Here is a 14,494-nt window from a genome sequence, read left to right as displayed (position 1 = left end):
CAGCCCATAATGGTGCTGCCAGACCAGATGGGATCTATTATGTTATGCTAAAACATCTTGATGAAAAAGCTTTGTGCTTCCGCCTGTTCTTTTGCAACCATATTTTTTTAGAAAATATTTATCCAGCTTCTTGGCATCATTCTACTGTTTTGACTTTCCTAAAACCTGGAAAAGATCCAACCAACTCCCATAGCTACAGACCAATATCTCTCTCAAGCTGTCTTAACAAAATCCTTGAAAAAACTGTCCACAGTAGACTCATCCGGATCATAGAGTCAGATGGTTAATGGGCCATACTCAATTTTTTTTTTTTTACTCAATATGGCTTTTGTCAAAACAGGTTCGTGCCTGGATCTTATGGTTAAGGCTGAATTTGCCATCTGTAATGCCTTTGTTAAACACGAACACCTACTAATGGTTTCAATAGATATAGAGAAGGCTTTCGACACCACTTGGTGGCATGGCATACTTAGAGATCTTTACTCTCTTGATCTACAGGGCAACCTTCCTATATTTGTGAAGAATTTTCTACATACTAGATCATTTCAAGTTCGATACCAGCATGAGCTTTCTACAACGTTTATTCAAGAAGAAGGTATTCCTCAGGGATCAGTATTGAGTGGCACTCTTTTCACTCTTAGAATAGATTCCATCACTAAACAACTTCTAAACACAGTAGAAACTTACCTTTATGCAGGTGACCTTTCTATCTCCTGCCATTCCCAAAATATGAAATCTATTGAAAGACAGCTTCAAATATCTCTTAATAAAATACAGCAATGGGCCAGCCTCAACGGCTATCGACTCTTGCAGTAGAAAACAGTTGCTATCCATTTCTGTAGACAATGCAAATTTCACCTGGATCCTGAACTCCAAATCTCCAATATATCCATCCCAGTCACTAATAACATCCGATTTCTAGGTTTAATCCTAGACAATAAATTAAACTTCTTAGAGCATATTAAAAATATATGTACTTGCTGTCTAAAAAAGTTGAACATACTCAGAGCTATATCTGCCCAAACATGGGGTGCAGATCATACCTCCCTGCTTCGTCTATACAGGGCTTTAATCAGATCACATCTAGATTATGGAGCTGCCATCTACGATTCTGCCAGAGCGAGTGCATTGCACTGGCTTGACCCAGTTCAACACAGTGTGTTTAGAATTACACTTGGGGCATTCAGAACATCGCCATCACACAGTCTCTACATTGATGCTCACGAGCCCCCACTAAGTCTATGTAGGAATGCACTGTTACTGAAGTATGCTGTTAGGATACAAAGTTGTGTGTCACATCCCATTCAGCCATGCCTATTCAATCCACCGTTAGAAAACCACTACAGAAATAAACCTAGCATAGTGAAGCCAGCTGGTCTTCGCCTTCTTGAACTGATGCAGTTTTGGAATGTTTCCATCCATTCTGTACAACAGATAGAAACTTGTGTTCAACCACCATGGGATCCTCCTCCTATACAGCTATGTGATACTCAACTCCGCCAATGGGGAAGAGTGTTTTACCAACATCCACTATCAAACAACTTCATACAGTTCATACTCATCGATATGCTGATTTTTCCCCAATTTATTATACAGATGGGGCTAAATCTAATTCAAACGTTGGAGCAGCCACAGTGTTTCCGAATACCATTATTTCAGCGTCCCTCCGATCTGAATTCAGTATATTCTCAGCAGAATTATATGGAATTAAACTAGCCTTAGGAAATCTCTGTTCTGACTGTTCTTTAAAAGCTGTTATTTATACTGATTCCCTCAGCCTAATCAAGGCATTGTGTTATTCCTCAGATAAAGTTCACCCTGTTATAAATGAAATTAGAAGATTATTACTGCAGATTGAAGAATGCCATCAACGGGTCACTTTCTGTTGGATTCCGGCCCATTCTGGTATTTTGTGCAATGAACTGGCCAATCAAGCTGCAAAAAATCCATCCACCCTTGATTTAACCAATATCTGTGTTCCAGCATCAGACTATACATTGATCATTAATGCTGCTTGCCTATCAGAATGGACAGCCCTCTGGCACTCTGAGACTAATAATAAACTCTTTCAGTTCAAACAGGATCCGAAAGTTTGGCGCTCCAGTGTCCGTACATCAAGACGAGAAGAAGTAGTCCTTTCAAGGGCAAGAATAGGTCACACCCATCTGACCCACCTACATTTGCTCACTGGAGATGATCCACCACAGTGTCTGCATTGTTCTATAACTCTGACTGTGAAACATATTCTCATTGACTGTCCCTACTATAAACAAGACAGAACTTCAACCTTGCTATCACTGGTCAATCTTTGTAAACCAATAACTCTTGAAATCTCATTGGTGATAAGGCAAATAATTTCTGAATTTTTTAACTTCCTCAGGCAAACCGGGCTTTTTAATCAGTTCTGATTTCAGAATTTTTTCTGACTTTATGGAAATTTCTTATCTCTTTATATAATAAACGAATAGGCACATTATAGCCATAGCAGCTTATGTGTCATTAAACAACATCATCATTCTATCAACTGTGCTACCCACGAGGGCTTTAGTAGTCATATCATCAAAACCTTCCCCTCCTACTGACGTAGCAAGTTCTACTATCGCACCAATTCCATTTTCATCATATGCTTGGATTTCCTGAAATCCAAGTATATGACATCAAAATTATTTCCTTTGTGACCATATTATAGTATCCAATCAGATTGGTCAGACAAGACTACATTATTTTACCCAGAACAAAAATTAAACTAACAGGTCTGTAATTATTCTTGTCACCCTTCGAGCCCCCCCTTTGTGACTTAGAGATACATTTGCACATCTGAAGTCTATGGGGACCTTCCCTGAGTCCAAAGATGCTCTCATAATTAAGACTAAGGGTTTGCTTACTTATTTTGCCACCTCCTTTAATATAACTGGATTGATCCCATCCACTACTGGTGGCTTTTGTTATGTTTAACTTGAACAATTTCTCTTCCACTTTACTCTCAGTTATTACAAAATTATATAGCTTCCTGTTAAAGTTTAATATGCTTCTGTCTTCCAGTTCCCTGCAGAATTCCTCATGCGTGAATGTAGATGCCAAATACTCGTTTAGTTTGTCAGCTATCTGAGTTTTGTTATGCCTTGTGCTAACAAGTTCTTCAGAATTTGAGGAAGGATGGTTGTAGGATAGATGTGCGGTTTGCTTTCAGCCAGCAGATGGTTGATTGTTGGAACAGGCTTACACCGTGTGTTGTTGTGAAAGTAGATCGGTTGAATTAAATTAGACAAATCCTTGGCAGATAAGGATATGTGAACTTTTTTCTTCTTTTTGGCTGATGATATAAGCTTGCTTTTCTTGCATCATTTGCCATTACTACTACTCAGAGTTGTGCATATGGTCTTCTATTATAGTTCACAAGTTCTTTCAATGAATAAAGGGATTTTGCCTGCATGGATAGAGGTGATTTTCCGATTGTATATAAACATTGATTAAGCCACATCTTGACTATTGGTTTAGAAGAAAAGAGAATAGAGAAATGTGGTTTAGAAGCATCATTTCAGGAAGGATATAAATCTGTTGGAAATGGTGTGGATAAGAGCAACAGGATTAATCAGGAGCATATAAGGGTACTCTTACAAAAAAAAAAAAAAAAAAAAAAAAAGTTCTGTGAAGAAAAGATCCGAAAAGCTTTGAATAGATAAATAAATTAAATACTAATGGCATCTTCTAGCCTATGAATAATTGATTATTGTAATAATCCTTTCATTTGGTGGTGTTGTAGGTCAGTAGTTTGAACAAATTAAAAAAAAAAAAAAAAACATTTGGACTAATTTTTAGAAGGCATGGGCAGAAGAAGTGGCTGTTTTGTTTTTTTTTTTTTTCATTTTATTTTAATGCTGTAATTTTGCTCCTTTGCACCATTTTGTTACTACTAATACTCCAGAGTCTGTTGATGTAGATGATGTTACCACATCCTGTCTCTTAACAAAGCATACTTTTTTGAACAACCACTTTAGAATTCAGTAAATAAGTTCTTGTATGAGGTGTGGAAATTAAAAGTTCCCGGACTGCTGCTGCTGCTGTTGCAGCCATGTTCGATGAGTTTAAAAATAAATGGAAGTGTTCTGTTATAGTTCAAATTTCCTCCAACAGATGATGGTACAGATTATCCAGTAGGCTTCCAGGTTGTAACAACCAGTTACATTAGTAGCATTAATTTTCCCTGTCACGATTTTGCAATGGGGCAATACCAGATTTTGCTTTAAACTGCAGTGGAAACGTATGAAATCTTAAAAACTGTGATGAAATGCTAAGTTGGACCAGTGTGATTGAATGGTATAAGTGGTTCTAAGACAGACATGAGGATATTCGCAATGACCCAAGAAGTAGGCATCTGTCAACCTCTTGAAATGAGGACAGAGTTGGGGAAATTGTGGGAAGAGATTGTCATTTTCCCCCTCAGATTGATGGTTGATGAGTGGATATAAATAAGGAGATGATTTGTCAAATTCTGCATAAAGATTTAGGCTAAAGGAAGGTGCAAAAGTTGTGTCACAGAGGCTCATGGATGAGCAGAAGCAATGAGGATTTCATCATACAAAGACTTCATCCAGACTTGTCATGACAATCCTAATTTTCTTGACTGTATTGCCACTGGAGAATGTTTTAGTATTACCCAGAAATGAAGGTCGACTTCAAAATCATCGCCAAGGCCCAAAAAGTTTTTTTTTACAGAAGTCACAGATGAAAACTATGCTGATCATGTTTCTCAACATGTGGTTCATAAGGAATTTTCACTTGAAGGGGAGAGAGTGAAGGCTGTATTCTATGCACAGGTACTTCAAAGACTGTTGAAGTGCATTTCTGCAATTTCATGTGGAAAGCAGCTGCTTCCTGTTGCACAACAATACTCCACCCATTCTGCACTTGTTGTGAAGATTTATGACAAAGCATGGCATTGTACAGATCAATCTAGCAGAGATCAATCAATACAGATCAATCAATCTCCCAATCTAGCACCACTGGACTTACTCTTTCCCAAGGTGTAAACTGCCCTCAAAGGAAAGAGATTTCAGGATCTTGAGAACATAAAGAAAAATGGAACCGCTGAACGAAACATTATCTCTTTGGATGCCTTTGCCAACTCTTTTCAGAAACTTTTAGAATAATATAATAAATGCCTTCATTTATTATATGCATTTATTATATTATTCTAAAAGAGTTTACTTTGATTAAGATTACTTTGAATAAAAATCGCACCATTTTTGAGCTTCTTCACTTTGTGTTCTTTTTATTGCTCCAGTCTGGGAACTTTATTGCTGCACTTCGTATGTTGCATAATGGACACTCTTTTTCAGCATGCCTTCTTGCAAAAAGCATCAATTGTGATCTGAATCTAAATAGTGTTTGAGATCTCACCCAGTGCCACTTACCAGAAGTGCCTGATTTCAAAGTGTAACATGATGCTAAACTTGCTTTCCAAAAGCGTACAATAAACATTTTATTTAATATATACTGGGGGTTTTGCTTGCCAATCCTCGCTGATGTGGACTTAACGAGAAAATGTTCGAGTCTACATAAGTCCTTTTCACTCTTTTAGCTCGTTTCATCAACACTTCTCCATCATCATAAATGTAGATTTGGCTGAATTGTGGAACATCTCTAACGGATTTAACTCGTCGTTCCTTTCACCATGGCACCTTGTATTCATATAAGGGGCACCACCACCTTGAAAGGCCGTGTTTTCGCCATTAAAAGATGCGAAGGCGTAAAGATTGTTGTAGACTCGAATGTTTTCTTGGAAGTGTCTCCCTTTTTCCGTGTTGTCAAACAACAAAGTCTATGGCATTTGGATAGGTATCTGCCATCGGCAACCATACCTCTCCTTCATGACAACACGAATATATGTCTCTTCCGAGTTCACCGTGCAAAAATAATCTGCCGCATTGTTGACATTCATCTACCATATCACCTAAATCGCAATATGATACTTCAGTTGTTTCTTCGTTATCAGGATCTTGTGAAGATCATGCAAGATCTTGTGAAGATCTTGCATTACATTTGAGTCGTTTAATAGTTTACTGAGTTTTGGCCTGTTTTTCATCCATATTAGCTACCTGCTTCCTGTAGCGTTGATTTTCCACTTGCTCCGTTGTCATTGAACTTATTCCATGATTAGTTTGTAACCTTTTGGCATGTTTCTCTCTATATTACCGTGAAGACTCGTGATGACGTTGTTTTCTCTCGGAAACGCTAATTGCTAATCTAGGTCACAGCATTGTGTTAATTACTACGTTAGTATGTATAATTAGCAAATCAAACGTCACCGATTTCAGACATACCTGTCAAAACGCACTGATTGATATCTGATCAGGCAATGACCTATGTAATGCATGAACAATATTGTTGCATCCAAAAGAGCAGGACTAAAATATTTACAAACTATACAAATATTTAAAATATTTACAAAATACTAAACTATTTACAAATATACAAACCATATTGGGTTCCTTCATCGGCTAACATTACAATGGAACACCAAATGATGCTGGGCGTGGTCATGCGTTAGACAGTGAACCACGTGCATGAGGTTGTTGAACATTATGGAGGCAGTTATGGGTCGAATAAGTGATATAATTGCCCCGCCCTCTTCTCCCATTGGCTTGAATAAATATCACTAAGAGGAAAACTTTTCTAATGTATAGAGAGATAAAGTTATATGTTATTTCTTTTGCAGTATGAGGAGCATACTGCTAAACAGAAGTTCTCCTACATGTTTGATATATCTATAGCTTTGATTAGATCAGGCCTGGGCAAACTTTTTGGCTGAAGGGCCACATTAGGAATTCAAAAAGAAGGCGGGCCACATGTAAAATACTATTTTTAGATATATATATTATTTGTTATAATGAAGAAGAAATATAACATAAAAAAAAATTATTCTCTAACAACCAAGAATTTAATGAGATCAATGGAACTATTTTACATCTTTTAACCTTTTTTTAATTTCGGGTGTTAATTTTGTAGTTGAGATTCTTAAAACTGCTTGTAAGTGTTCATTGGTGCTTGATTGTAAAGAATTTTTATTTAGATTCATGATGGAAAATGTTTGTTCACATACGTAGGTTGTTTCAAAAATAACCAACATTTTTCGGGCAAAATCTTTAAGTTCGTCGAATTTGTCCGAATTAAGAGTATTGTAAAATTTACAGATTTCCTCATGATGATGCAATTCCCTTAAATCGGTATCACACTGCAGATCTATAATCCGAAGTTGTAGTTCACTCGGTGCACTATCAATTTTTATTGAAAATGGGTCACGCACTATTGCCAAACTTGTCTTAATTTTTCGGGAGTCGCCAAATCTTTGTGAAAAGTTGTCATTCAAAGCGTTGATAATTTCACAATATTTTTCAAATTTATTTTCTGGAATCTTCAGCAACTTCATGGTTGGAAAGTGGTCTACCTTGTTAATCAATAAATGTCAAAGGGACAACTGGAGTTTTAATTGAAATCCATTCAAACTTTTTACCATATCATTGGCGTATAAATTTTTCCCTTGTAACACGATGTTGTGACACCCATTTAAGTGTGTCACAATGTCCAGGGTAAATGCAAAATAACAAATCCAGTTATTATCAGTTAATTCAGGAAAGTCCATAATATTTTTCAGTTTTAAAAATAGAATGATGTCATCTTTAAGATCCCATACTCGCCGAAAAACTTTTCCTTAGCTAAGCCATAGAATTTGGCTATGATAAGGAATATCTGCATACTCAGGATTCAATATCTTGAAGAAAATTAACGAATTGTCTGTGTTTCAGGCCCCTCAATCGTATTAAATTTACTAGTTTAATAATACAAGATGTGACATGTTCAACTTTTAACACATTTTTACATAATACTTGTTGATGTATATACAATGAATTATAATTAAATTATAATCAGGATAATTTTAATTATTAAAATTACATTTTAATCACTTTTGCTTAGCCAATCAAACATCATCTATGTAATTAACAGTGGTTACAAATATGTCACAAATGCTAAACATTTGTGTGATTTATTACTAAGAATAAAACAGAACTCACAGTTCTTTGAGATCCAGCCTTTATGTGAACAGATATGGAGAAGTTATACTGGCTGGTCCATGCATTGATTAAATTTATTTAACACATTGTAGAAGTAACCCTAGAGAAATGTACCAACTGTGTGGTACTACACTTAAGAGGTGGTAGAAAATGAAAAAGACCTGGGAGTAGTTGTGCAGTCAGATATGAAATTTTCTGAGCAATGTAGACAGGCTGCCAGGGCAGGTCATGGGGTTTTGTCAATGATATATATAGGAATTTTGCTAGCAGGGAAAAGGAGGTGATTGTCCCTCTGTATAAGGCAATGGTCAGGCCACACCTTGAGTACTGCGTACCGGTCTGGAGGCCTCATTTTAGGAAGGATGTAGATTTGCTTGAGCGTGTACAGAGAAGGGCAACAAGATTGGTGAGGGGAATGAAGGGATCCTCTTACCAAGAGAGGCTTAAGTTCTGCAAATTGCAGTGGCTGGAGACTAGGCACCTGCGCAGTGATCTGATTGAGGTGTATAAGGCCTTGAATGGGTTGAGCATGCTGAATTCTGATGGGATCCTTCCACGTGTTCAGATTACAAACCTAAGGGGGCATAAATTCAAATTAAGAAAACAGATGTAGAATAGATGTGCGGAAATTTAGCCAATGGGTTGTTAATTGCTGGAACAAACTTTCATCTGTCGTGGAAGTTGGTAGGTTAAATAAATTTAAGGAGGAACTGGACAGACATTTGGAGGGAATGGTGTGTTTTTTTTTTGTTTTTTTTTTGGCTGATGCTGCATAAGCCCATTCACTTGCTTTCTTGCATCACATGCCACTTCTACTACTGTTAGGAGATGGTGTCCTCCCACAACTTTTACTCCCACTCTTTACTAATTATAAAAATAGCTTCATTGATTATGCCAATTATTAAGCAACAGAAGCATATCCTTCCAAGATTTCTCTCTCCGTACACATCTTCTTTATTGGCTAGAAAGTAGAAATGAAAGCATGATTTATTCATTCCACTTATTAACTTGCTATAAATGAATTATGATTTTGAAGTAAGTTTCATTATAAATTAAGCATTACTATATTTGCTTTTTTATATTTAATAAATTACATTTTAATTTATGTTTAATTTTATATTTAATAAATTATATGTCTTGATATTCTTGTATTTGTTTTTTCTGGTTGTCTGTTAAAGAGGATTCAAATAATGCATGAATTTGTGTTAAAATTGTGTAGCCACTTTTATGACTGTGTTACATACAATGTGTTTCTGAATACATCAACAAAATTATAGGGGATAATTCTATGTGCCAAAACAAGTACGAGGGATGTTTAATAAAGATGATCATACTGTTTTTTCCTTAATATACAGTATGATCATCTGGTTTTATTAATATATACAGTATGGTTTTATTAATCATCCATATTTTGTCGTTCTTCAAAACACGGTGAAGCCATTTTTTGACATGCATTTGATAATCGCCTTTGATGTCTGTACAACTTCTTCTGACGACTGGTAATGTTTTCCTTGCAGCTCCTTGAACTTTGGAAATTTAAAAAAAAAAAAAAAAAAAAAAAATGTGGGGTGCCAAAGGCAGGGCTATAGGGTGGATGAGGAACATATTTGACATTAATGCTGGCCATGTACTTGATGGTACTAGCAGCAATGTGAGGTCTCTCATTGTTGTGATGCAGCATTCACCCACCTGCTTGCAGTTGTCGTTTGAGATGAATGTGATCCCACAAAAGTGTGCACTACAGTTCTGTGGTAAGGTCCCATAACAGTTGTATGACATGGCACAACATGCTGGTAAACCATTTCTTAAATGTCAAAAAAAAAGATAACTATAACCTTTCCTGTAGGAGCCACAACTTTTGCTTTTTTGGTGTTGGCGATGACATAGACTAACAATCAGAGCTTTGTTGCTTACTCTCAGGATCGAAATGATGTCTCATCTGCTGTTATCACCTTGTGCAGAACCTCACAATCTTCAGTATCCATCCATTGCAGCCCTTGACAAACCTCCATGTGAACTGCTGTTGCTCAGGTGTGAGTAGTTTGAGAACCTGGCATTGCACAATCATGTGTCATATACAAGTAGTCATGAAGAAAACTTTGCATGCTTTCTACTGATATTCTCAACATCTCTGCTAGTTGCCTTACTGTTATATGACAGTATTCTCTCACGATTACAGAAAGCAGTGTTATGTTTTCTGTGGTGACAGCAGTGGTTGGAGCTCTAGGACCACAGATTTTTGTGATTGATTCATGTCCATCTTTAAACATTCTAAACACCTGTGAGCTGTGCTATATGGAAGCATAGATTCACCATAAGCCTCTTTTAACATTTCATACACTTCAGCCAATGTTTTCTTGAGAGGGAATCAAAATTTGAGAGCAGCATACTGTTCCTCATCTGTCATGTCCATTGTTACATAAGCAAAACCTATTGCTGTTTGAATTTTCTTACAATTCAAACAGCCATGGGCCCATAACATTCAAAAGCAGAAGTTTATGCAGTGAAATGCCAGTATAATGCTTTTGTGTGAGCAACAAAAATACACCCATTATGAAATTTCATTACGCTTGAAACACAGTAAAAATGTTAGAATGATAGTTACAAAATTATTATAACAAAAGAAACTTACTTATTCAGTTTTATGTATTTTAATGGAAAATTCAAAAATTTTAAAATGTTACATGTTTTTTGCATTTGTTGTTTTCAATGAAATAAAAGTAATCAATTCTTCTGGGAAGAAGAAAAACTTACCATGAAACTAGTCTTTTCTTCCATTTTAAAATTTATAAAGTAAAAATTTTTATAAATGTAATAAGCACAACCAATGGTACTATGCAAAAAAAACGACGTGTCTTCACACAAAGTGGCAAAAAAACAATTTTGTTATGGCTGGCACCTCATCTATCAGCACACTTCACAAATATGTAACTCTGTTAGTACCCTGTCACTACCAAAATCACTCAGCTAAGGCTTCATGAAGGTAGATCAAAAACCACTAATCTCTGCTGGAATGATATGGTCTAAGTTGCTGATGTACCAAAAACAATTTTCCAACTTTCAACTAATTTTTACTAACTGGTCAGCAAGTAAATCATTGCAAGATGCTATAGATCAAAAAGAGTATGTTGTAATTTTACGAGTTTTGTTATAATGGTTTTATTTTACCGTAGCAGAATGAATTTTATTTCTGCTAAACTGATATTTTTATTACAGTTTTCTTCTTCATTCAGGTTCCATGTTCAATTTGAATATTGTAGACCAACATTTTCCAGCCAACTCTATCTCTTGCTTTGTGAAATAGTTCTTCTATTGTAAGACCACCTGTCCATTCTTTGATGTTATCAAGCCACTTTTTTCTTTGTCTTCCTTTGCTCTTTTGCCTTTAATCTTCCCTTGCAGGCTCAGTCTCTGCAGGTCATATTGTGGGCTCTTATAATATGCCCGAGGTAGGCAGTCTTTCTCTTTGCAACTGTAGTTAGAAGTGTTCTTGCGGTCCTGGCCCTCTTAAGGATCTGCTTATTGGTGACCCGATCTGTTCATGGAATTTTGAGCATTCTTCTGAACGTCCACATTTCAAAGGTTTCCAGTTTCCTGATTTCTGCCTTTTTCATGACCCAGGTCTCGCATCCATATAGGAGAGGGCTCCACGTGTAGCATTTGGCCATTTGATATCTTTTCTGGAAATCGTTTTGTATCACAGAGGAAGTTCTTAAGATTACAGTTATATTCATTAAATATGATTACATAAAAATACTTAGTAAATTTGCAGGGGACAAGAAGTAACTTAGTTATATTGATGATTTTTGTACTCTGGTGTTTGTTATACCAGCATTTTGTTGTATAAATTTTTATCTATATACCGCCCCTAGAACTCCCCCTACAATTTTGTCAGTGTATTTTAGAAACGTCCTTTATGTAAGTTGTGTGTGTGTATAATATTAATGTTTGCTTAATTCTAAACAGCAACTTTTAAATCAAAACAACCACAGTAAGCTGTTTGAGTTTCCTTCCTTACCACTGCCAATAGTAGATTGCCAATCTACAAAAGTGTTATTAGGAGATGCTGATTCTATGCATGAAGGAGGTAAGGGTTTTTTTTTTTAATATATATGAAGATCTTTGCTTTAATGGTTGACTAGGTTTAATGATTTGATTAGGGTTAAAATAAACCCTAAACAAATTATATCTTATTTCAAGACTTATTGGTACATTATCAGATAGTAGGTAGGCTTTAAGTGACAGCTCCCTGACAAAACAGTGGCAGCGAAGTTTTTTCAGTATTAACCTTCATTTAGTATGTGAAATTAGAATTTGAAGATGATAAAAGCTAATGCTGTTTGTCTTTTTCAAAATAATGAAAAATGGAAGGACTTCCTTTTCCTCTCTTGTGTTTTTGCAGCCAACAAAGTTTATTAGCCTGAATTCAGTGGTCTTAATTATCATTTGCAGAAAGAACTTTGTGCTGCCCTGCTTTTAGAAAATTTGCATAAGTGAAGCTGTTATTTTTTGAATAGATAGGCTATCTGTTCAGTAAATGGTGGATTAGTAATAATTTCTTGTAATAATTTCCTGACAAAATCCTGTCTTACAACTAATTAAATATAGGCAAAAAAGTTGTTTTTATATATTGGCTTAGTGATTTCAGATACTGTTTCCATTTTAGTAAAAAAAAAAAAAAAAATAAAAATAAATAAATAGTTAATTATGTTATGTATTTTATGTTAGGTAATCATATAGTAGGCACATTTTGATCTCATGACCACACTGGTATAGAACCCTTTACTGTAGGCAGTCTTACTCGGACTTCAAATACCTTTTAAGTACAATTTGTCAGTTGATTGGATTATGGCAAATATACACATATAAGTGAAGAGCATTAAATTTATAGCAAGTGATGCTCTTTTTGAATGTGTCTAAAGCAGAGTGCTGTTTTCCAAAGCAACACTCTGCCTTTGCTTAAGGAATATTTTTTTTCAAAATGTTGAGTTTCTGTTCTGATTTATTTATGGCCTTCAGGAACTAAACTCTTCTGTATTTTTGAGTTCACTTGATATTTCTTGTGAGAAATTAGTATAGATAGTGGCTGGTCTCAATTGGTGAATTGCTGATAGCTTGTGAATAATGAAGCAGTTCTATGTACATGCATTGTTTAAGATGTTAAAGCTTGGATTACCTAATGTAACAAAAGCTAGTATGGTCTATGAAGTAAATTGATGATACCTTGTGTGTTACTATTTTTTGGCCAGCAGAATCACAACTGCCATAAGTAATGTTATTTTTTTTAATACTGAAGATAGAACAAACATTTATTCACAAATTGCAGTCTGTATGGATGTTCTGTGTTAAATACACAGTTTTATCTTATTTATACATGGTAACTTACACAGAACTGCTTCGTTATTCATTAGTCATTAAAAGTCCACTAATCAAGACTCTCCACTATGTTGTTGGAGACCAGTAAGTCTTGAAACAAGCTGTGATAATGATATTTCATATTTTAAACAAATAAACAAATAGCCTTTTGGTTATGTTATGTGCAAGGAATGTGTACTCTGTTTTCAAAGTCATTTTAAAAAGTTCATTATAATGTGTTTGTTTATGTATGAATTATCTTGAAATTTTCTAGTAAGTGCTTCCATCTGTTATTGGTATTTCTAAATACAGATAAGAGACAGTCAGTTTATTATCGATGACAAGCAACATGAAATTGGCAAAAACTGGAGGAGGAGCAGGAGGAAGAACTTGCACATGTTAGCATTGTCTGATTTTACAAAAGCTCAGATTCCTTGGAATTCACATCCAAAAGTTGATGAAATTGAATCAGGCAACACATAAAGTGGATGTAGAGGATGTTATTGCATTAGGGGAAAAAAATGTATATTTAAAAAAAAAAAAAAAAAGAGAGGGATTAAATGCATTAATTAAAGCATTGATTGTGGTGAGAATTTGGACACTTTTAAAAATTTTTTGTGTGGGGGCATTCGCTGGCACGATATAGGGAGACAGAAGACTTGGGGGGGGGGGGAGACAGAAGTATGGGGACGATAGAGAAGGTGACCCCAAGGCAGAACAGTGGGGCATGCCCGTGCCCCACCAGGAGAAGAAATAGGGGGTGGTGGGGAAAGGAGCGGACAGTAGCACTGTTGCCTCCCCCCCCTGTCAGGGAAGGGAATGAAAGTGTGCTGGGCTAGAGCCCAGCACAGGTTGCCAATAGGGCATGTGGCAGCAATTGCTGCTGTTCAGTTCGGATGTGATGTTTGGATTTCCAGTCCGCTTGGTTGGCTTACGTTTCGTTTTCTCAAAAGTTATTTCAGTCAGTTTCAGGATCAAGTCTGGTTATCACAGTTCTAGATATGAACCGGAGTCGAACCCTGTGTCCTTGTGTGCAGTTGGAGGGTTGAAGTTTGCACTCTCTCCAA

The 14,494-nt window shown here is 36.0% G+C and overlaps 1 protein-coding gene across 3 annotated transcripts in view; it reads left to right on the top strand.

Moving 5' to 3' along the window:
• Positions 1 to 14,494, top strand: part of l(3)76BDm (trafficking protein particle complex subunit 8 homolog l(3)76BDm) — a 582,307-nt gene that overhangs the window by 243,956 nt on the left and 323,857 nt on the right. For all 3 annotated transcript variants that reach the window (XM_090380612.1, XM_090380611.1, XM_090380610.1), the window contains one exon: positions 12,039 to 12,159. In XM_090380612.1, the coding sequence (XP_090236738.1) occupies positions 12,039 to 12,159 (121 nt within the window). The remainder of the gene's footprint in view (positions 1 to 12,038; positions 12,160 to 14,494) is intronic.

The sequence above is a fragment of the Mastigoproctus giganteus genome, chromosome 9 (genome assembly GCF_048544385.1).
Source record: "Mastigoproctus giganteus isolate SK-2022 chromosome 9, ASM4854438v1, whole genome shotgun sequence".
Classification (NCBI taxonomy): Eukaryota; Metazoa; Arthropoda; class Arachnida; order Uropygi; family Thelyphonidae; genus Mastigoproctus; species Mastigoproctus giganteus.
Note: the sequence above shows the minus strand (reverse complement) of the source record. Positions and strands in the feature narration are given on the sequence as shown.